The 23320-nt window shown below is 35.0% G+C and overlaps 1 protein-coding gene across 1 annotated transcript; it reads right to left on the bottom strand.

Moving 5' to 3' along the window:
- Positions 1–10156: 10156 nt before the first annotated feature.
- On the bottom strand, positions 10157–15610 carry LOC149414020 (uncharacterized). The gene is made up of 5 exons (XM_089644090.1): positions 15516–15610; positions 14940–15103; positions 13804–13956; positions 13010–13690; positions 10157–10461 (listed from the first exon to the last, which is right to left on the bottom strand). The coding sequence occupies exons 2-5, from the start codon at positions 15064–15066 to the stop codon at positions 10157–10159; spliced, it is 1266 nt and encodes a 421-aa protein (XP_089500216.1). The 5' UTR covers positions 15067–15103; positions 15516–15610.
- Between the last annotated feature and the right edge of the window lie 7710 nt (positions 15611–23320).

The raw sequence follows: 23320 nt of genomic DNA, 5'->3' as shown, positions 1-23320 counted from the left end.
AGACCCTCCAATGTCCCTGCATGCATGATTGTTAGTACGAAATAATATATGCATACTTACATTAATACAGTCCTTTAACACAGAAGAACTAGGCTTCACTTCACACAACACCTACCGCTTAGATAGAAGTACCGCCACCAGCACCAAATCAAGAGGAGGAGGTGTATTAATATCAGTCACCAAATCTATAACTTCATCCAGGCTAAAATGCAAACACAAAAATATAGAACAAATTTTCCTACTACTCAAGACGAACCTAGGAAAAATCATTATTGGATGTGTTTATATTCCTCCCGGATCAATTACACAAATTTACGTAAACCACATTGAAGATGTAGACTATGTAGAGGCCCTCAAGCTCAAATATCCGGAAGATAGAATGCTGCTAATCGGCGTGAACAATACTCCCAATATAGACTGGATTACCCATAGTGATAACTCAACAACTCATTTTAATACATCTGCTAATGCTCGGGAAATTATAAATATGTCAAATTTCCTAGGTCTTAAACAAATTAATAACGTATACAACTCTAATCACCACTTACTAGATCTTGCATTTAGTAGCGATCCTTCAGTAAAATTATGCAAATCCATAGACCCCCTTCTTCCCGAAGATTCCCACCATTCTCCCTTAAACATCACCATTACTAACAACTTCCTAAACATTTACTCTAATAGTGTTCCTAAATATTCATACAATTTTGCAAGGGCAGATTACCCACTGATAACAAAATACATAGAAAGTACAGACTGGTCCTTTTTAGACAAAAACACAAATGTTAACCAAAATCTTGAATCTTTTTACTCCATCATCAACACGGCTATTGAAAAATATGTTCCCTTAATTCAATTCAAACCATCAAAGTTCCCCAAATGGTTTAATAATGACTTAAAACACTTAGGGCGACTTGCACCAACTATCGCAAATTTTATCTTAAATTGTATTTAACTAAACGTATTTAAGACCCTAAATACATTTAACTTAAATGCGTTTAGTTGCGTCCTGCACCACGCAGTTCGGTGGCAATTTTAGTTAAACGTGTTTAACGCGTCGGTAAAACAGTTACCGCGTGGTTACCGCCATTAACGCGTAAATAAAACAGCTACGATGTTTCATTTTTTTTTTTTTTTTTTTTTTTTAATATTTTTATTCTAGATAAAAGAAAATTACATTTTTCACTTATTTAACTAGAAATAACATATATATTACACATAAATATAAATATTACACATAAATATAAATATATTACACACCGATTTTATTCACTTTCATTGTTTTGTTGATTGAGCATGAAACTGAGCAGTTTTTTTTTAAATATACCTATACTTTTTTCATTTTTAATTTCGTCTGGGAGGCAATTATATATGTTGCTTCCCTCGTAACCAATGGATTGCTTGCCATAATGAGTATGTATCGTGTTTAAATGTATTTTATTGTGTTGCCGTGTAAAGTGTGTGTGTACTTGGGACGTTTTAATGAGTTCTGTATTTGTATGTATGAGTTTATTATTTATTTTGTAAATAAGGAGACATGTATTATATTCATATAATTTTCTTAATTTTAATAGTTTTGTTTCTATATATAATTTTTTTGTTGATGTTCTAGGTTTGAAGTGAAATAGTTTTTTGATTACTTTGTTTTGTGTTACCTGTAGTTCGTTTATATATGTTTCACACGTATTTCCCCAGATTTCAACCAAGTAGTTTAAATGTGAGTGTACGAGGCTATAATAAAGACCTTTTTTAATTTTATTTGGTAACAGATATGATATCCGGCTGAATACGCTAATTAAGGGGGTGATTTTATCTTTAATATCTTGAATATGCTGTTTAAAAGTTAGGTGTTTATCAATGCACAGTCCAAGATATTTCTCCTGTATCAGGATTTGCAGGTTGTTATTTTCAATTTTTAAGGGTACATGAGGAGGAATTATTTTACGAGTTGAGCTTAAAATCATGTATCCTGTTTTTTTAACATTCATTGTTAATATATTTGATTGGAGCCAACTGTTAATTTTGTCTAAGTCACTCTGTGCATTTTTTAGTAAGATGTTTAAATCTTTACCCCAGTAGAAAATTGCAGTATCATCTGCATATAAAAAAATATCACCGTTTAAATCTAATTGGGAGATATCATTAATATAAATTTGGAACAGAAGTGGTCCTAATATGGATCCTTGCGGAACTCCGTAGTTTATTGGTAGGTGGTTGCTATTTTGATTATTGATGCTAACGAATTGCTTTCTGTTGCTAAGATATGATTTGAATAGATTAAGAGCAGGACCAACTACACCAATTTTCTCGAGTTTCTTGAGAAGTATGTCATGGCTTACTGTATCGAAGGCTTTTTGAAGGTCAATTAGTATGGATAAAATATAATTTCCACCATCAATGCTGCTTCTAAGTTTACTGATTAAGTCATTTATTGCCGCAAGTGTGTTTGATTTTTTCCTAAAGCCATATTGTTTTTTATATAAGAACGATTTTTTTGATAGAAAGTTGTTTAATCTATCGTAGATTACACGTTCAAAGATTTTAGATAAGATTGGTAAGATAAAAATGGGTCTGTAATTTGAGGTATCCGTTTTGGACCCACCTTTGTGAATTGGTATTACCTTAGCAATTTTGCAACTATCTGGAAAAGTTCCCTCTTTAAGACACTGATTAATTAACTTTGATAAAATCGGAACCAATTCTGTGGAGAGACTTAGAACTGTTTTACATTTGAGTGTATCATAACCAGCGCTTGCATTTAGTTTTAAGGATTTTATTATTTTACTTATTTCTAATTCCGTGGTAGGTTGAAGATATAATGATTCCATGCTATCATGCACTAATGTTATTTCATTGGCTAGATTGTGTGTCATTTTGTTGTGTATATTATTAGCTAAGGAGGAGCCAATGTTACAAAAGAAATTGTTAAAGTGGTCGCATATCTCTACGTTGTTTGTGATTATTTCGTTGTTAATGATTAATTTATTACAAAAAGTATTCAAAGTATTCGATTGGTTCTGTATGATGTTGTTTATTAACTTCCAGGTTTTTTTACTGTTATTTTCGCATTTTTTAAAAAGATCACCGTAGTGTTTTTGTTTTAAGTTTCGTTTTTTCTTAGTAATATTATTTCTTACTACTAGGAATTCTGTTTTCAATAACGTGTTGTTTGGTTGTTTTTTTAGTTTCAGGTGTAATCTGTTTCTTTTGTTGATTAATTTTATAAGGTCTTTGGTTATCCAGTCTGGGTTATTTATGTTTTTTGTGTTAATTTTAGTGATGCTATTATAATTAATTTTATTTGTGAGGTAGTTTACAAGATTGTCATAGTTTAATACCGAGTCGTCATTCATGTTAAGATGAAAGGGATTTTGGATGATATCATTCTTTAGATTATCAAAATCAATATGTGTATATTTTCGGGACGACTTTATAGATGTGTTTTTAGTATATGTGTGAATTACATCAAGGAGTAAAATATTGTGGTCGGATATTGAATTATCACAGTTCGTTAATGAGTATTCTAGTTTTATGTCGGTGAGTATATGATCAATGATTGTGTTTGTATTTTCTGTGATGCGTGTTGCGTGTTTTTTGTTTATTTTGTTCAAAATGATATAATTATTTAAACTAATTGTATTTGTGTATTTACGAGTGTGTGTATTAGTTGGATCAAGCAGATTTATGTTAAAGTCTCCAAATATAATACCTCTTTTATATGTTTCTAGCTGAGAGGAAAGTGTCTCTAAGAAGTCTTTGAAAACAGTATTTGGTTTTTTATATACTAATCCTATTTTAAGATTGAGCTTGCTTACATGAATCCATAGAAAGTTGTTATTAGAGTCGCACGTGTTATCAATCACATTGTATTCTAAAGAATTTTGTAGAAAAATAGAGAGTCCGCCACCAAGTCCAGCTCCCTGCGGCCGGCAGGATGCTTCGTGTTTGTATCCTTCTAAGTTGAAGTACTTCAGGTCCGCTTCTTTAAGCCAAGTCTCACACAAGAGGATGATGTTGAAGTTCGAGTTAGTGGATTTCAGTAAGCATTTGATGTCATCTAGTTTACTTCTCAGGCTTCTGACATTTAGGTACATAAAAGAGAGTAGGGTTTTTCCTTTAGATGTACTTGGATGTGTATGGCACGAAATTTTTTTAATTCTGATGTGTTTTTTTAGTTTTTCTGAATGGGTGACATCATCATCGCCATCTAGTCACTTCCGGGCGCTCGGTTCCTTATCTTGGTGAGATGCAGTTTGCGGCGTCGCAGTAGTTTCTCGCGGTTTAAAGTACCTGTAGTGTCGTACCGGCACTCCTCGGGGCCACAAGTCTTCCTGCAGGAGCTTTTCATATAATTCCTCCTTTACTCCGATTCGGAATGCAGCGTATTCCTGAGAGTGTGCGACGAATTTTTGAATTTCACAACCCGTAATTTTATTCACCTCTAAATGCTCACGTATGTGATCCACTGTAGTATCCTTTTCAATCCTAGATATAATTATATTCCTGATTCTTGGAACTACTTTCACATTGGAGGTAATCTGAGAGTTACCGACGATCAGGTTTCTCGCTGTCTGTTGACGTTTTTTGCGTTTGATAACCACCCATTCTTTTTTATTAGAAAGAGCTGATTCCGATTCAAGCTCTGTAGCTGGATTCAACTCTAATTCCGATAATTCCGTTTCCTTTGCGAGGGCGCCACTTGCAGAGGTAGCCGCGAGTTGGTTTTCAATTATTTTGGTAGCCGCTCTAGTGCGTATACGTTCTTTGGTCACTGCGTCGGTCGGCGGGTCAGCGGGAGCATTGCGGGGGGCTGCGTGCGGCGGGGGGGCCGTGGTGTTGGCTGTAGCGCCCGCTCTGTGGCGGACGGTAGACTCAGGTGATGTAGGTAGTTTTGTATCTTTGCCGTAGTTCACAGAATACACGTTTGACACTTGCCGATTCAAAATTGCCTCCACGCATTTCACACGAGTCAATAGTTCATTAATCATTTTGCTTTGCTGAAGCACAATGCTCCTTAATTCATGGAGCAAGGAATCACTCATATTTAAGCTCTAAAACGCGTAGTAATTTTAAAAAATTTGGCGCGATGTAGAGACGTGTACGTTCCGTGCGATGTGTTACGAACAATTTTACTTGAAGTGTCAAAATATTTTGTGATTGTGTGTGTGGTTTAATAGTGTGTTCATTTATTTTGAAGAAAAAGTTAAAGCAAATAGACATAATGATGAAATAAGACAAAAAGAGCTTCTGTTGTTGGAATTAAAAATAAAACAATTATCCGAGTAATTTTGTTTTTTATTTCTTTTACATATTATATTGTTTTAAAGTATTATAAGAATGCTGTAGGTATGATTAGAAGTTTACAACCTTGCAAAGTACTCCTCGATAAGGAGTGTTAGCTTCAAGTTACGAGCACCTCGCTGATGTTTTTATTGGTGTTGAATTTTAACTGAGGTTTAATTTCTTGCACTATGATGTCGTTTTTTTACAGAGACGAAATCTTCTTTGAAACTTCTTGGCACTGAGTGTTTCAAATAAATTTGTTCTTGTGTTTACTTCTCTGACTATAAACGGTCTACTTATAAACTCTATAATTTCTTCATCATCGTCAGAATACAAATCCCAAATGTTCATTGTGAATACAAATTAAAATGATATAGATTTTAACCACAATCAAAAATTTAAGGGATAACCTAAACAATTTTTGACAGTACTGCTTTATGAGTCGGGCTAAACGCGTTTAACTCGGTTAAACAGCCCATTTTGGGTATTTAACTTTGACAGTTCTTTAAACGCATTTAACGACTTAAATTTTGTGGTGCAAGACGCCAAGTCGACTTAATCAAATAATGTGTTTAAAATTATATTTAAATCAAATTTAACTTATGGTGCAAGCCGCCCTTAATAATTAACAAAAAAATCTGGCACAAAAATTTCAAAGAGAGCAACTCTATCTCAGACTACAAAATATTTCATAAATATAGAACTGACTGTAAAAAGCTCTCCAAAAAATTATATCAAACATATATACTCAACACAGAAAAGTCTATTCCTTCAAATACCAAAAACTTTTTTACACATGTAAACTCACTAAGAAAAAACAAACCTAGCCTACCAACATACATGTATTTCGAAGGGAAAAGTAGTAGTGATACTAATGACATCGTTAATTTGTTTGCCGACTTCTTCAAAAATGTTTACGATAATGATATCCCAAATGTTCAACTTCCACCCTTTCATCCAAAGGAATCGGTCCACATTCCCGCTTTACATATAAATGTTCCTGATGTTATACGCAAAATAAAAACACTAGACTTAAAGAAAAAAGCGGGTCCTGACAAAATTAGTCCTGCCTTTCTAATTAACTGTGCATCAATAATAGCCAATCCACTATGTCATATATTTAACCAATCATTAAATTCTGGCTGCTTCCCCGACCTATGTAAAAATTGCTATCTAACACCTGTATTTAAAAAAGGCGATATTCATGATGTCACTAATTACCGACCCATTTGCATGCTCTCAACTATCCCCAAACTGTTTGAAAAACTTATCCTCGATAAAATCTCCATACATATTAACAACATCATTGTAACTAATCAACATGGATTTATGCCAGGCAGATCCACACTAACAAATCTCTCCTTATATGAAAATTTTATAGCATGTTCACTCGAAAACAAAACCCAAGTCGACTCAATATATACAGACTTTGTAAAAGCGTTTGACAAAGTTAACCACAAAATTCTTCTCTATAAACTTAGTCAAATCGGAATTGAGGGTAAACTATTGGAATGGATAAATAGCTACTTAACAAATAGAAATCTACAAGTAAAAAATAATCCAACCTTTCACACAAATTCATAGCTACTAGCGGTGTACCCCAAGGGTCACATTTAGGCCCAATACTGTTTCTCCTTTTCATAAACGATATTGTTACTGTATTTGATAAAAATGTTGAAGTGCTACTTTTTGCCGATGACCTTAAACTATTTAAAATTATAAAAACAATAAATGACTGTATTCACATTCAAATAAATTTAAATAAACTTCAAGATTGGTGCAAAACTAACAAACTTTATGTCAATATTAGTAAATGCCACATTATAAGATTTTTCAGAACAACACAACCCCTTAACTATCAATACAAAATTAACAATGTTTCTCTCGCCTCTGTAAGTGAAATTAATGATCTCGGCATTATTTTCGATTCAAAATTTTACTTTCTTTCACATGTAGAAACAGTCACCAACAAAAGATTAAAAATGCTCGGCTTCATTCTCCGAAATGGCAGAGACTTTAAAAATATTTCAACCCTAAAAATCTTATATTCCTCACTTGTTCGAAGTCAAATCGAATATAATTCTCCTATTTGGTGTCCTTACTTTAAAATCCACTATGACTCTATTAAAAAAATTCAGCATAAATTCCTAAGATACATTAACTATAAACTCGGTCTACCTATAGAATCAATAAATTACAATCACTTGATGAAATAATTAAACTTACTTAAACTCTCTGATAGAAGACTTATTTCCGATTTGACTTTTATTTTAAAAATTGTCAATGGTATTATAGACAGCCCTGATATATTAAGCCTAATTACCTTCCATATACCCACTAGAACCACTCGATCCAAAATTCTTTTTAATTTCAATAACAATATCAGGACTGCGTCATTTAGAAACTCGCTTATACCTAGATTGCATGCAGTTGGCAATGCTTTCTCAGAAGTAGTAGATGTGTTCAACTGCACGGAATATAGTTATAAGAAGGCGATAATAACATACCTCTGTCGTAATTATCAATGTTATTAGGCATAATACCATTCTATTCATAAGTTATCACAGAACCTAAACTATGTACTTACATCAGATATCAGACAGAAGAGTGTTATCTAATAATTTTATATACTTAATCAAAACTATAATTTTTCCCAAAATTGTTATGAGATGTCTTACTGACAGCCCTGATTCAATAGAGCTAACTCTTAGTTCTCAGCAAATTCAACCAAATTCAATATTGAAGGTAACAATAACCTTAATACTAAACTACTGTGCGGATTGAAAATAAAAATGCTAATGTACCTATGTATATTAGATGTTATTTTTGTTTAATTTTCAACATAATTTCTCAGTAATTATTCTGTTTAACATAATACTGTTTCGCTCCTGTGAACCACTGTAAACATAAATCATGTATATTGTAAAAGCCTTTTACGGCGTCTAAATAAATAAATTAATAGTAACACAAAATAAGAACACATCTGAAATGTGTTCGCCTGGTGGTTTGGCATCTAAAATTAAATAATAAATAAGGAGCACAATATTTATAAGTGGAAGTATGATTGAAACATAAAAATATACAAGCCGCGTATCGAGGGCAGTTTACCCCACTATCACCGGGCAGTCCCGGCAAGAATGAGCGTGGCAAGCGGCCTGGCCACAACGATCCCAAGCACCCGCGTCCCTGAGCCAGTTTTCCGAGAGTACCCTCAAAGAAATGTGAATGGGGGGAGGGGGGGAGATACTCCCAAAGACCCTAGGGATTGAAGTGAGCCTCAGATCACCGGAGGCAGGACGGAAGGGGACCGGGCTCACGCAAACATTCCCCAGGCCCGCTCATGATGCCGGGGGAGGCACCCGTGGTTCGTGGGACAGCCGCACTGGATTAATGTCACCTTACTGGATTCAGGAACAGGGTCTATCCGCCCCCATGGTGGGGAAATGAACAACACAGTACGATAGAGTTCAGTTCGACAACCTATTCATAAACCAATTTGTTAGTAACAAATAAAAAGTCAATAATAATAAACGTAGAAAATAAGTTGTGATCAACAACAAATTGACCGTTCATAATAGAAAAAAAAGAATGGAAAAAAGATTAACATAGTATTAAAGAGCTAAAACACAAAAAGAAACATTATTATAATTATCAATGCGTTCCTAATAAATAAGGCCCAAATTCAAAAGTAAAAGGAAGAACGTGCATAAAAAAACAGTGTAAAGAACGGGCAAAAACGGTGTAAAAAGCCAATATACACAATAAATGAATAATAAATAATAAAACAAACAAATAAAATAATAAATGCATTACGATCATGGCATAAGACAAAGAAAGTAAAACCAATGAGTATATAAAAATAAAACACAAAGCAATCGCGCATAAACAATATTAATGTTGTTATAGAGGAGTAACCGTGGAGTGACAGGAACAATACGCTTGGCACCTGAAACAAAGATGATTTTTATCTAAATCAGCAACTCTAAGCACAGGCCATCTCTCTACCCAGGACTTTACAAACTTTTTGAAGCATTCAAAATTCTCTCTGTTCAACACGAGATCGGCATTCTCTCAAGCCATCCAACATTTCCTCTCGGGCATCCTTCATCAACTCGCAGTGCCACAGAATGTGCTCGGCTGTCTGGTTAGTGTCACCACATGAACAGTTCGGATGAGGAGACAAGGCGAGACTATGTAGCCGCCCCCTGAGCTCCCCATGACCGGACACCAATTGCGTCATATAGTGATCCAGTTTTATGTGCGCCCCTTCCATTCTGCTTTTAACTGAAGGGAAGAAAGAGAAAGTCAATCTACCCTTCGTCGACCTATCCCATCGCTCTTGCCATACACTCAGCGTTCTATCTCGCATGGCTTTCAATAAGCCAGGAAGGGACACCGCTCCACCGGGTGTCAGTTCGACTCCCAGTTGGACAGCGGCCCTACCTCTTGTCAATGCCTTTTTTGTCAAAATTTCCCTAATTTCCAAGTCAATCGGCAGTGTACCAGCCAGAACCGGTAATGCATCACTAGCCACAGTCCTATATGCGCCCGAAAGCTCCAAGAGGGGAGTCCGTTGGCCCTGCTTATTGATATTTTATTAATTATAGGTTGGTAATTTAAATAAGCACTAATTTCACTATTCAACCAAAGTTTCAAACGGCCTTCTTCCTTCACACGAGAAGCATATCCATCTACGCCTTGTAGCTCGAACTATCGCAGATATAATTTACTCATTCTCACAGCCAAAAGTGTATCGAGGGCCAAGTGGATCAATGCATTATCCAGCCGGTGCTCCCACACAGAAGCGGCATACGAGACATGCGTCACGTAAACACCCCTATATATGAGACGAAGTGCCGGAGTCCGCAATCCCCACTCAGCCGTTGAGAGCCTTCTCAATTTCAAGAATAGGGGCCTGGGCCCTGCTAGAAACGCTCTTGACGTGAGCTAGGAACGAAGAAGATCTATCTAAAGTGACGCATAAATACCTGGTGCTTTCAACGAAACGAATAGTGGAGCCTCCCATTCTGATGGTAGGGTTTCTGGCACGACTGAGCATACCCTTCATCAAGAGTCCCACGGTCTTACGGGGAGCAAAGTTCAGCCTGTTTTTCTTACCCCATTCAAGAATTTCACGCAGACCCTCTTTTGCTTTACTCTCCACTTCCTTTCTGCTGTCCCCTGAGACCAAAAGAAACTTATCATCTGCGTAGTCGACCGATATGCATCCTTCAGGCAAGGGTAACCTAGAGGAGTCGTCAAAAAGGATGTTCCACAGGTCAGGCCCGAGGACTGACCCTTGTGGACAGCCCATGTTAACGTCACGTATGATGAAAAAATCACCATACGTCACAATAACCTTTCTGTTACGTAAATAATCACTCGTAACTAATATTCCCTTTTAGGGAAGTAATAATATTGGTAAAGATATTGCTACAACTTGTTATATATGTTAATTATAGTGATTTATTTTTGGGGTATTTTAGCGTGTTGCGCTACCTACTTCTGTAGTTAACGTTTCGGACTCAATAACAGTGTCCATCATCAGGGCAGATGTGTGAGATAAATACCCAAATAATAAATCACTATTATACTTTTGTTTTGTTTTTAATACGTATCTTGAAGAAAAAATTTTGTTATTCGCAGTTTTGAATGTATGTTAATTTATTGTAATTGTCATTTATTTTCAAAGCGTTTTGATTTTGTTTGCAAGCAACTTTTCTTGTTTTCTCGTTTCTGAATTTGAGAGTAGAAAAAGTTGACACAAAAGTAAACTTCTGAATTGTGTGATGTGGACATAACAACATAACATAAACAACAGAACACATCGTAGAATGTCTCCTTCGTTAGTTCCTCTATAGTACATCTTTGCTGAACCATGTGACTTCCGATGCCGTCGAGGAATACACAAGCCAAAAATGCGCGCATTCTTAGTTCGCCTTATATCACCACGAATGTAGGTAATAAACATAAAAATCGCTTGGCAAATGGAGTCTAGAAATTGTCGATTTTTGTGCAAAAATGGTTTTTATTTTTTTGTGAACACTTTTATTAAAAAAAAAATAATCAAGGGAAACTGTCACAGATAATCCTAGCCATAAAAAATATTTTTATCTAGTTGTTTCATATATGCGTTCATACATTTCTACTGAAAAAATACTTGTTTTAGTAGTTTACGCTTATATAATTTAAAATTTAATTTTAATTCTACTAAAAAATACAGCGTACAACGGGTATAGCTTATAGGTTACATCCTATTTCTTCAAGCTAATCCAACAAACACACATTATATTACATAACCCAACAATTACATGTTAACAAATGTATGTAAATAAAAAATAAAAAAGAGCTATTTAATTTATGTAAGGTATTCATTTAAAGTGTAGTGACATTTGTTTAAAATAAATGTTTTTAGTGATGATTTAAATTTGCGTATGTCGGTTATTTGTTTGATGCTATGTGGAAAGTTGTTATATACTTAAATGGCCATGTTGTGTGATCCTTTTTGAAATATAGTTTTGTTTGCTTCTGGGATTAATAAGTTTTCTGTGAAGTTTGTAGCGTGTTTGGCATGAACGATAAATTTTGCCAGATTTAACAGATAAATTAAAATTTTATTTAGTATTTTTGACTTAAGTTTAGACGTCTGGTAAGGTGCTACTTTTCAGCTGGGCTATTCTGTGACTGAGCCACACGCGTATTATCAACACTTTGATAATTAGATTTTATTCAGCTTGGGTGCAGAAGTATTTTATTATGCTTTACTTGTGGGAACACAAAAAAACGCAGAAGTTTTTTTTCCGGAATTATCTGAGAAAAAATGTTTCGTGAGATCTGACTTACTCCGACACGAACAACTGCAAAAGAAACATGAAATGGTTTTTCTCCACTTCACGTGAGTGAATTTATAAAAATCCTTTTCGGATTGCTGAAGTGAGAAAATATAAACGGTTTGTCTCCACTGTGGAAGGCTTCTGACTTTTCAAATATCCCTTTCTAAAAAATGAATAAATCAGTTCAAAAAAGATATAGGTTTTTCTGCAGTGTGGGCAAACACATGAAGCTGTACATGTTTATTTTGAGAACGTGGATAGCTGCAATAGGAAAATGAGCGAGATTTTGTTTAGTATAGATGAGTTGTTATTAAGGCAGACTTACGTAAACATGAATAGTTTCAGTGCAACTCCGGTGTGAGTAAGCATGAAAATATGCAGTCGGAACACGATCATGTTTTTTTATCGCTACAAATAAATAGAGTAATTGCAAAAGGAACACGAAAAATGTTGTTTTTCACTGTGAGTCAGTATGTGAAGTTTTAAAGATTTTTTTAAAACACAAATATCTGCAATAGGAACATGATAAGAGATTTTCTCCACTGTGAGTCAGCATGTGAATCTGTAAATACCTTTTCTACAAAATGAATAGCTACAGTAGGGACAAGCAAAAGGTTAGGCCCCACCGTGAGTTAGCATATGACTATTTAAATGTTGTTTGAGCCTAAAAGAAGAGTCGCAGACTGAACACGAAAAAGGTTTGACTCCAGTGTGAGTAAGCAAATGACTTTTTAAATGTTGTTTAAGCCCGAAAGAAGAGCTGCAGTAAGAACAAGAAAAGGGTTTGTTTCCACTGTGAGATAGCATATGACGTTTTAAATGATGTTTTTGCCCAAAAGAAGAGTTGCAGACTGAACATGAGAATGGTTTGTTTCCACTGTGAGTTATCATATGACGATTTAATTGTTGTTTTTGCCAAAAAGAAGAACCACAGACTGAACATGAAAAAGATTTTTCACCACTGTGAGTAAGCATATGACTTTTTAAATGTTGTTTTTGCTTAAAAGAAAAATTACAAACTAAACAAGAAAAAGGTTTGGTTCCACTGTGAGTAAGCATGTGATGTTTTAAATATCCCTTTTTATAACACGAATAACTGCAGGAGGAACAAGAAAAAGGTTTGTTTCCACTGTGAGTTAGCATATGAGTTTTTAAATTGTCTTTTCGCTGAAAAAAAGAATTGCAGATTGAACATGAAAATTTTTTCTCTCCACCGTGCGTAAGCATGTGACGATTTAACTGTTGTTTTTGCCTAAAAGAAGAGGTGCAAACAGAACACGAAAAAGGTTTGTTTCCGCTGTGAGTTAGCATATGACGGTTTAAATGTTGTTTTAGCCCAGAAGAAAAGTTGCATTCTGAGCATGAAAAAGGTTTTTCTCCAGTGTGAATTACCATGTGACATTTTAAATTTCCTTTTTGAGAACAAAAATAATTGCACTGGGTACAACAGAAAGACTTTTCTCCAGTATGGGTTCGTAAGTGTTGCGCTAATACAGATTTGAACGAGCAAGAATAGTTGCAAAAAGAACAGGGAAATGTTTTTTCCACAGGAAGCGTCTTCAGGTTTGTTGTAGAGTCTGAAAAATAAAGCGAAAAAACTTAATAAAATAGAGTAAGTAGTTATGTTTAAAAAGTCAATTGATTTAAAAAGCACAAACTGTTAATTTTAGCAAAGAAAAAACGAGGTTACCTGCCGTTTGGGTAATTATTTCAGAGTGCTCAAAACATTCCTTTTTAACATCGTGCCGGTCTATGTCAATTTCAATATAAGGAATTTCCCCTCTATCATCTTCTCGGGGTTCTAGTTCTGCCTTGATGGGAACAGTTTCTATCTTAATACTACCTGGAATAACAACATTATAATGCATTGACATGTGCAGAGGTACTGACTACAGCATTAAAAATATCCATCGTCATTTTATAAGACAGTTGTAGAATAGTCACTCATCAACCGAAAGCCTATACTAGCGACATTCACAAGCAATATACAGACTATAATAATACGGACGGTCTTTGAATCTAAATATCTTTCTAAAAACGTAAATAGATCTTCAATAGGTCTGATAGATACTGTTTCATATTTCATCCGTGGTAAAATCTCGTTCTGGCGTTACTTTGATACAAAATGTCTAAGTACTTATAATAATGTTTGTCATTAGCAGTGGGTCCTGTACAATGTACATTAGGTAGTGTTAAATTTACACCATAAATAAACCACCTTCTGTTAAAGAGTAAGTCAGAATAATAATCAGAAGTGCAATTAAAATCACAATAAATATATCAATTCAAACACACAACTCCTGAGGATCCACTCAAATATTAAAAAAATCGATTTCATATTATATTTAGTCACATTTTAAGATGACAATGAGACACCATGAAGTAGGGGAAATCAAATTAGAGACAATAAGGTGGATTTAAGTAAAGAAAAGAAGCTCAGATTGGTGATTTAATACAATATTTCACAATATTATTTCAATAAAACAATAAAGAACGTAAGTTGTCGATAAGGAACGCGAATCGCTTTATTTCAATGACAAAATAAGGTGAGGTAATAGCTTTAGGAATTGGGAACTGTTAAAAATATGCCAAGTTTTACAGTTTTCTGAACATTTTAGAGATAATACAAACGAAACTAATGTACGCCAAGAGGAAACGTTGTAAACAAACTTTTGTTCTAGTTGGATAACATTCCAAAAGAGACATGAATTCAAGACGTTTATTATTTACATCATTAAATTTTTGTCAATTATTCATTAAATTTAATGTAACGTGCTTAATAAATCATTAATTAATCTATTAATCATTAAATTTAATGCAACTTACTGGCTGTCGGAGTACTCCCCAAATAAGTCAAACATTCCTGCTTGACGTCTGGGGGAACTTGTACGCCTTTTTCCCGGGACCCTGGTTCCGTCTTGACGGAAAAATGCTCTAGTTTAGGAAGATCCATGGAACTGCTTTATGGCAACTGGTTGAAGCTGAAAGGACTTGAAGCAGAATATTGACTTAACGGAACTTCTGAATGTGCAGTTAGATATTTTGTATATATAAATATATATTTAAAATCAAAGTCGAATTGCAAAATAAGCATTTGGGTATAACTTTAAAATGTAACAAGGTTGATCTTGAAGTTCAACTGTTCCAAAATATGCAATTCGACATTTGAAAACGGTTGAAAGAATAGCCGACATTAGTCGAATTTTAGTAATCTGATGTTGTCTTTCTCTAATAGCCGGAAATATTGTATTTTCGATCCGCCTTTGTGGATTTACCGTATAAGAGCTCAAATGTTACTTAGATTGATTCGGAACAATTACCGCTATTGTTATATATAGGAGTTGCAAGCAATATGAATAGCGGATTAATGCTCGGGTAGAAAGTATCAGTAGTAAAACTTACCAATAACTATTCCAAGGATTGGACGACTGCGTGCGTGAAACAATGCGATCATTAAGTAGAATAAGAGTTCGTTGACAGGACAAAACGAATCTCAGAAGCGAAAAAATGAGTCAGCAATTTAGTTATAGCATAGATATACCACTCACTCGATCGATATCTAAGAGTTTTTTGTATGAAAAAAGTATGCCAAAGATTTAACCACAGATAAAGCAATCTTAAAACTTTGTGACTGATGATAGAGATACTCAAGGCCATTTAAGAGGTGCGACCGTAGACAATACAATTTTCTACTCCGTTCATTTATTAGCCTACAAAAACATTTTTAAAATAAAAATGCCGTAATACCGAAAATGTCAAAACGTTTACTACCATCCCATCCATCTGACAAAGCACTGTCCTAAAGATACGAACTTTGAAGAATTTTTCTTTTCAGTTCATTTTGTCAGATGATACGTTGCTTACCTGAGAAGACGATAACTGTCAAATATAGAAAAAACTAAAAGAAATTCGAATTAATTAATCAAATACAACGAACATTGAAGAAAAACAACAAACATAATTGCGCAATTCTACGACCGTCAAATTTTGAAATTTTTCTGCAATTACTTCAATAGAAAAATGAAAAAAAAATACAAACTCATGGTTGCATATGATTAATGTTTTTTCATCAAAACAATAAGATAATACATGTGATCATTAATTAATTAAAAGAATAAAGTAGAGGGGGTTGATATGTTTATTAATGTGTATCACAATGTTCAAGTGTGTATTTATGAAACTTACAAGTTGGGAACGGCTCGTGCGCTAGCCTATCGGTGTCTGATGGTTGTACTAAGATATTCAAGTAAATAACAGATTCCTAAATAAACTTTTATTTAAATATCAAAATTCGAAAAATCTAAGAATAACTCTTTTTTAATTGTAAAATGATGCTAAAAAGGAACTTAATATTTGCGCCACTGATTACACGCGAAACATTCCAGCAATCGAAAAAGGAAACATACGCAGCATTATCATTTCTAGACAGCCCGGAACATCACAATTAAATCAGCGCTTCTCAAGTTACGCGTCTGGAACATTCCCGTCTTTACCAGATGCATGTGGTTGTATATAAGCAGAGTCGCGCATCGCTACCGGGCAGTGTTTTCATGCACTCAGTCTTAGTCAGTTAGAGTTACGTCTAGTCCTGGCGACCACTTCGCCGGCCTACGCCACCCCTAAGATGTCTTCGCTTAGGCCTTAGGTGCTTATGCCTCGTGACATCTTCGCCAACCTACGTCAGAGTCCTTCATGCTCGCATTATCTGCCATCAAGGTCCACCTCATCTTCGTCTCTTTCCTCACTGGAGCATCAGGAAGACCCATGATCTTCACCACCAGTGATGAACTTCACCGCTCACAGGGCTCTCCACTCGCGAAGCGCAGAGATAATGAATTCATCGCCGTGACTTCACTCCACCACCGCCCTTTTCGGCTTCGACGGTGATGACCATCGGCTAGGAGGATTCGCCGTCGACTATCTCCACCGCCAGGATGTCGAGCCTCGTCCTGGGGAATTCCTGGTCACTCCTGGACACACTGCATTCTAGATTTCTACCCAACCCTCATACCTTTTATCTTCTTAGAATTTTCGTTCCTCAAAAAAGACCATCCACACAACATCACACCATCAGCAGCACAGGGAAATTATTTTAAATTTCAGAAATTATTTTCCTGTGTGGGATTAATGTAAAAAAGGGAATGAACACAGTAAAAAATGCTTTAAAAATATCAACATAGCTCTTTGCAAATCGTTCTTAGAACATGGTATAATTGGATGGTGCACAAATAAAAGGATTCTGAAAGTCCCTGTATGAATTAGCACTAAAGAAATCTTCAACAAACTTAACTTCTATAACTACTTTGTAAAAAAATGCAATTCTTCTTTACATTCATAAATAAAAAAAAACACAAGAAATAACCACGAACTCATTTATTAGAATGACGAGATCTCAGAGCCAAAGATATACAAAATTCGCAACAATATTTGAACATTTAGATTCCGAATTTTTTTATTAATGTTTTAGTAATCCAAGAACCTAATTGTTTGGCGGTCCGTCCTCCGCCGAAAAACGTAATATTTAAATAATTTCTGAATTAAGCTTTATGTAGGTCCCATATAAGCGCTGTTAATAATAAGGGAATGAAAATGCTTGGCTTCATTCTTCCAATTTCCAGAGGCCTTAGGAATATTTCAACATTGAAAATTTTGTATTTGTACTGTAATTATTTAGTTCGAAATCAAGCCGAACATAATTATTCGATCTGGTCTGCCCATTTTAAAATACTTTCAGATTCAATCTAAAAAATTCAACCTAAATTCCTGATAAACATTAATTTTAAACTTGGTATTCCCATTGAAAGCATGAAACATAATTACTGGATGATTTATTTATTTATTTGGTCATCCATCCTATTCACGGCCAAAGGTATCATAGTGATTTGTTTTAGGGTATTATGCCGTGTTGCGCTACCTCCTTCTTTATCTAACGTTTCGGTCAGCATTGCAGTGTTCATCATCGGGGCAGATGTGTAATCTGATCACATCTGCCCTGATGATGAACACTTCAATGCTGTCCTAAACGTTGGCTAAAAAAGGAGGTAGCGTAGCATGGTATAATAATACCCCAAAAACAAATCACTATATTAAAGTATATTTACTTCAGCGGAAGGGGATCTGGTGAGAGGCACGGAATGAAAGACAGTCGTGAAGGTCACGACTTTTCACACATTTGATGAGTCAGGTAGCCGCGATGAGATGACTTAGGACAGATGTTGTATTCGGTGATGTGTAGGTCAAGCGCGGGTCAGTGAGTCGACGACGCACGCTGGTGACCGGACTCGATGACGGTCAGGCACTGGCGAAGAACGTGGGTCTTCAGGTACTCCAGTGCTGACGGGAAGGCCGAAGATACGGTGGACCTGTCAGCGGTGACGGGAGGTTTACAGGAGGTTTGAGGTAGTGCGTAAGGATGCTGCGTACCCTCGTGGTGGTAATAGTGCATGGAAGTAGCGCTGGTCAAATGCGCTGGAACCAGGGCGCTACAATCCGAAGTAGCGCTAGCCAGGGACGGCGGAGCCAAGGCGCTATGATGATGTCCCGTTGGAGTCCATGACCAGAGCCGGGAATATTGTCGTCCTAAAGCGAGGGTAAGAGGAGCGCGGGTGATCACTCCTTGAGCCTTGGTAACTGACGGCTGGATGATGACTGACTGACTGCTCGCTGCGTCGGGCTTATTTATACAGTACAGCCGACGGCGACAGTAGGTAGGCGAGATTGCCAGTAAAATGGAGACACTCGCTCAGTCTGGGCTCACATAGGCGATAGGCAAGAACCTTCTAGCGAGTTGGCGTAACGTGCCAGACCAACTCGCAACGTATTGTCGTAGGTAGGTCGCGTTGTTTACGATTAGTTCTCGGTAGTAACTTGCAATTACTTAGGTAGGTCGAGCTGTTTACTATTAATGAGACGATCTGGATCATTCTCTCAACGCCCTAGAGAAAAAATACGTAAGATTAAGGTAAATTTAAACTAAAAATATAGATTTAAAATTAAAGTACTTAAAATAAAATTTTTATTTTATTTATTTATTTAATATTTAGAAGTGGGTACAGTGGTGTTATATAAATTACAAATGGGTACAACATATATTTATAATCGCAATCTCACCATGTGGTTCTTGTGCTTAGTGAGCGAGTTACACTTATCATATGGAAAACTACGGCAGTACGACGATGAATTCCGACAGTTTTCTGCCTATTTAGAACTCATGGTTACATATGTTTAAAAATCTTTAATTTCACCAAAACAATAAGATAATACAGGATAACACTAATCAATAACATGAATAAGTTGGTCGATATAATAAATAACATTTATAAGTTGTGGAGGAAGACTTATGCCAAGTATGAAGCATTGTTTAGCAAAAAACCTAACGAATAACCTAAAAACTGTCAATTCAGAAAACTTGAACTAACGTAGGTAGGTTGAATATTAAGTTTGTAACTCGCTAACACTATACTGGCTTATATTATATTTTTATCACGAACACTTTTAACACGCAATATTTTCGACGCGAAATGAAAGTATTTCGGCAGCAAATGACAACCCGCGTGTATAAATAAACTACTCTCATTTTGTTTAAATTTTTTTTTTTTTTTTATTTAAAGAAAGCAATACAAAAATATATATTACAGTAAACAATAAAATAAAATACAGAAAAAAACAGAAATGTTCCAATAAACTACTTTTCAGTAGTTTGTCGATGGCAACTTTTCACATAAAAAATATCAAAAAAAGATAAAAACTTATTTTACTTAATGACAACAGTGATAACAATAAAAAATAACAATTTGTTTTAAATGATTTGAAAACAGTATAACGACAACATTCCGTCCTCTCTTTCTGTTACACGAGTTACTATGGTAGAGAGCGAGAGATCAAACTAATCCTTCTGCTTTTTTGAGTGATATTTTCTGGTTTTTGAGTGACATTTGAAGTAAAGTAAGTAAAATGTCGGAATTCATCGTCGTACTGCCGGAGAATCATGTTTTGGAAATTTTCTTCAGTGTTTTTGCAAATTTCTTGTCATTTTGGGTTTATTCTTATCAGATTAACAAGTTTCATCTTAAGGAAATACACTGTAAAAGTTTATTTTCTTAGTCAGATGAACCTTGCCCTTGGAAAACATTTCGACATTTTTCTGCTTCAAGGACATTTTAATTTTTAAAATAGTTTTTTGGGCTAGTGAATGAATGGAGTAGGCCGAGAGCAATTATATTGTCTATGGTTGCATCTTATTTTTAGATGACCTTGAGTTTTTTCTACCTTGTCTACTGCTCTTCTCACGGTAGGTACTGCTTTTGTTTATCTGTGGTTAAGTACTGTATTATTCTGTTGGATACAAAAAGCCCGAAAATATCGATCTAGAGAGTGGTATATTTATGCGCTGTCACTTGTCTATGTCAACTGTCAACCGAGAGTATATTCTTCCTCCATCTTAAAAAAAGTCTTATTGTTTTATGTAAATAAATATTGAATCGATGGATTCATCAGACATTGTTGCATGTGGAATGTTTTTGTCATTTCTGGGGCTAGCACACACTGCAATAGGAGACGCACAGAATAAACGACGTTGGAGTGTGCGTCCAATTAATCATAAAAGGAAGAAAACAGAACATTTCCAAAATTTCTTTAAATACATGGTGGTACTAGACATAGAGCAAATCAACAAATATACAAGAATGTCGCAGACCAATTTCTATAAATTGTTAGGACTTCTACAACACAAATCAGTTAATTATATTCGATCATAATATTCGATTGTCAAATAGTAGATACCATAGAGTATAGATCGAATATACATAAATCTCAGTATATATCTATATAACTTAGTTTTCTGCAATCCGTAACCGTATAAGATGAAGTTGGACCATCTTTTCGGTTGTGGAAAAAAATAACAGATTATTGCCATCTATTATAAACGGATACACAGGTTTCCTATCTTCCAACTTCTACGGCCTAGGGCTTTACGGCCTATTCCTATTATAAACGGGCCTTAACTATCTTTGTAATATCGTTAAATATATAAATCTTTCATAGTGGGGATGTGTTGTGATCGCGCGGATATTTAGTAAATTTCTTTACAAAATTTTTCAATATATTCTAATCATATCCCGTTTTTTTCTAATTTGTCCCGACTTCGAATTTTAAGGTTTGGGAACACTGAATACCACCATAAACATTTTAATTAATGATCAAACATTGTAATTAACAAATATGTCCCGCTAATAGTATTTTTTCTGAGTGGGTATGTGTTGTGATCGAGCGGGTAATTAGTGCATTTCTTGCTGCAGATTGAATGCTCTTGAAATGAAATCCCCGAGGTGTATATGTAGTAAAACAATGTATGATCGTGGGAGAAATGTAACGATCTGCAAAGAATGCAAGGTTGATAATATAAGCATAATGAGTAAGATTAAGAAAATTACGCTCAGATGGTTTGGACATGTTTAGCGAATAAACGATGAAAAAGACGAGGAAGACATGCCACGATCAAGTGAATCTGTTATTTGAGTTGAGTCAAGTAATAAGAATGTAATATAAAGTAGGTAGGAAACGATTAGTGAAACAATAAGAACAATTTTTATATGTTTTTATATATTTTTTTATATACCGCACAAGAGTCTCAACCGCTCCCGTCTGGAACAGCGAGACTGTGGCATCCCCCATCTGAGTATTAGGGTGAAGGTATTGGGGAGGGGAAGAAGATGGGGAAGAGAAATGTAGAAAAGTACCTGGTCACCAAACACGGCAAAAGCTTAAAAATAACGTTTCCATTCGGAATGGTGGTCTGACACCAGGGCGATACTGAGAGTATATTTCACTCTGGAACGCGCCGCAACAACACACTTTATATTATTTTGAATGTATTTATTGTGAAATAACACAAGCAAATAAAAATTTATTTGCGCACGCCGGGTTTGACCGTCAGATTACGGGCTTCGGATTGCGAGTCGAGAGTCTTACCTCTCAACCACAGATGCTGTAATTAATTAATTAATTCACTATGAACGTTAAAACTTCACTAGAAGAGAAAGAAATATTTTTGGTTGTTTATTTATTTATTACGCCTAATGGACTTTTACATTCTAGTTTAATAGTTGAGTAATAATAATTGATAAATTCTTCAAAATTAAAAAAAAAAAAACAAAATACAATGAAAGAAAATGTTACAACAAAAGCGTACAATTAAATAAGATACATTGGAAAAAAATATAAGATGTCTCACATAAGTAGATATTCAAAATAAAAAAGATTGCAAAAATTATAGATGTCTATTTGTGTCTCGATATATAAAAGAGTTGAAATAAACAATATTTATATTGATTATTTTTAAGGTGAAATATATCTCCCAGATCAGAATAAGTAATGTAATCCTAAGTGGTGTATAATACAAGGGGCATACGGCCTTAATGTGCCTAAATTATTGAAGTCTTTTGAAACTCTCAAAACAAATCCAAGAGTCTACGGAAGACGTAAAAATTAAATCGACTTTCAAAACGCCATATAACAAACAAATAATATACACTCGGACGCCAGAATAAATTATTCAGTATGGACGTGAAACCTTTATTAGAATAGTCAGCAATATACAGAAGACGTAAAAATTAAATTAGAGTGAAAGGACGTGAAACCTATATTAAAAGGAACTTATAATATACAAAAAATATACACCGGGACGTGAGTATGTACGTGACGCAAGAAATGTATGAAAGTATAATAAACATCAAAACCTGCACTATTATAAGTATTAAAAAATATGATATTATCGATTATGGTGAGAAATATTCACAAAAACAATCTAAAAAAAAGAACTAGAAGTGCTGGACGCCCAAAGACGGATTTACCCACGGACGCAATAAATGTAGTGGGACCTATGTATATATATATACGTTTGTTACGTTTTTAAAAAAAATTATAATAGTTTCCTTTGAAATATCACAGCAGAGCTGCGGCCTGGTCCCCAAAATCTCCAAGTGCGTCTTCTGTTTCCTGGGAGAAAGGGCTGCCGTCGCACTATGGTCCCCTTTGAAGAAACTAGCTAGACAAAAAGATTTCAACGATGTTTTTATTTATGTACAAAAATATTCTCACAATATTGAAAAATGTCCATAGTATTATTTTCACATCAATAAAAAAATTAAAACAATACGTGCGATACGTAGCAACGTTGTAAACACGACACTTTGGATGTGCCAATCGTT

The sequence above is a fragment of the Hesperophylax consimilis genome, chromosome 20 (genome assembly GCF_061612785.1).
Source record: "Hesperophylax consimilis isolate HC1 chromosome 20, BYU_Hcon_1.0, whole genome shotgun sequence".
Taxonomy (NCBI): Eukaryota; Metazoa; Arthropoda; class Insecta; order Trichoptera; family Limnephilidae; genus Hesperophylax; species Hesperophylax consimilis.
The sequence above is the reverse complement of the archived record's forward strand: the minus strand, read 5'-3'. Positions and strand labels throughout refer to the sequence as shown.

What these genes read in the sequence shown, in the direction of transcription:
- LOC149414020 (XM_089644090.1), bottom strand. Translation starts at nt 15,066, where the DNA reads ATGGATCTTCCTAAACTAGAGCATTTTTCCGTCAAGACGGAACCAGGG. An exon ending in GGGGAGTACTCCGACAGCCA is followed by an intron (nt 13,957 to 14,939) that starts GTAAGTTGCATT and finishes TTGTTATTCCAG; the next exon opens with GTAGTATTAAGATAGAAACT. An exon ending in AATAATTACCCAAACGGCAG is followed by an intron (nt 13,691 to 13,803) that starts GTAACCTCGTTT and finishes TTTATTTTTCAG; the next exon opens with ACTCTACAACAAACCTGAAG.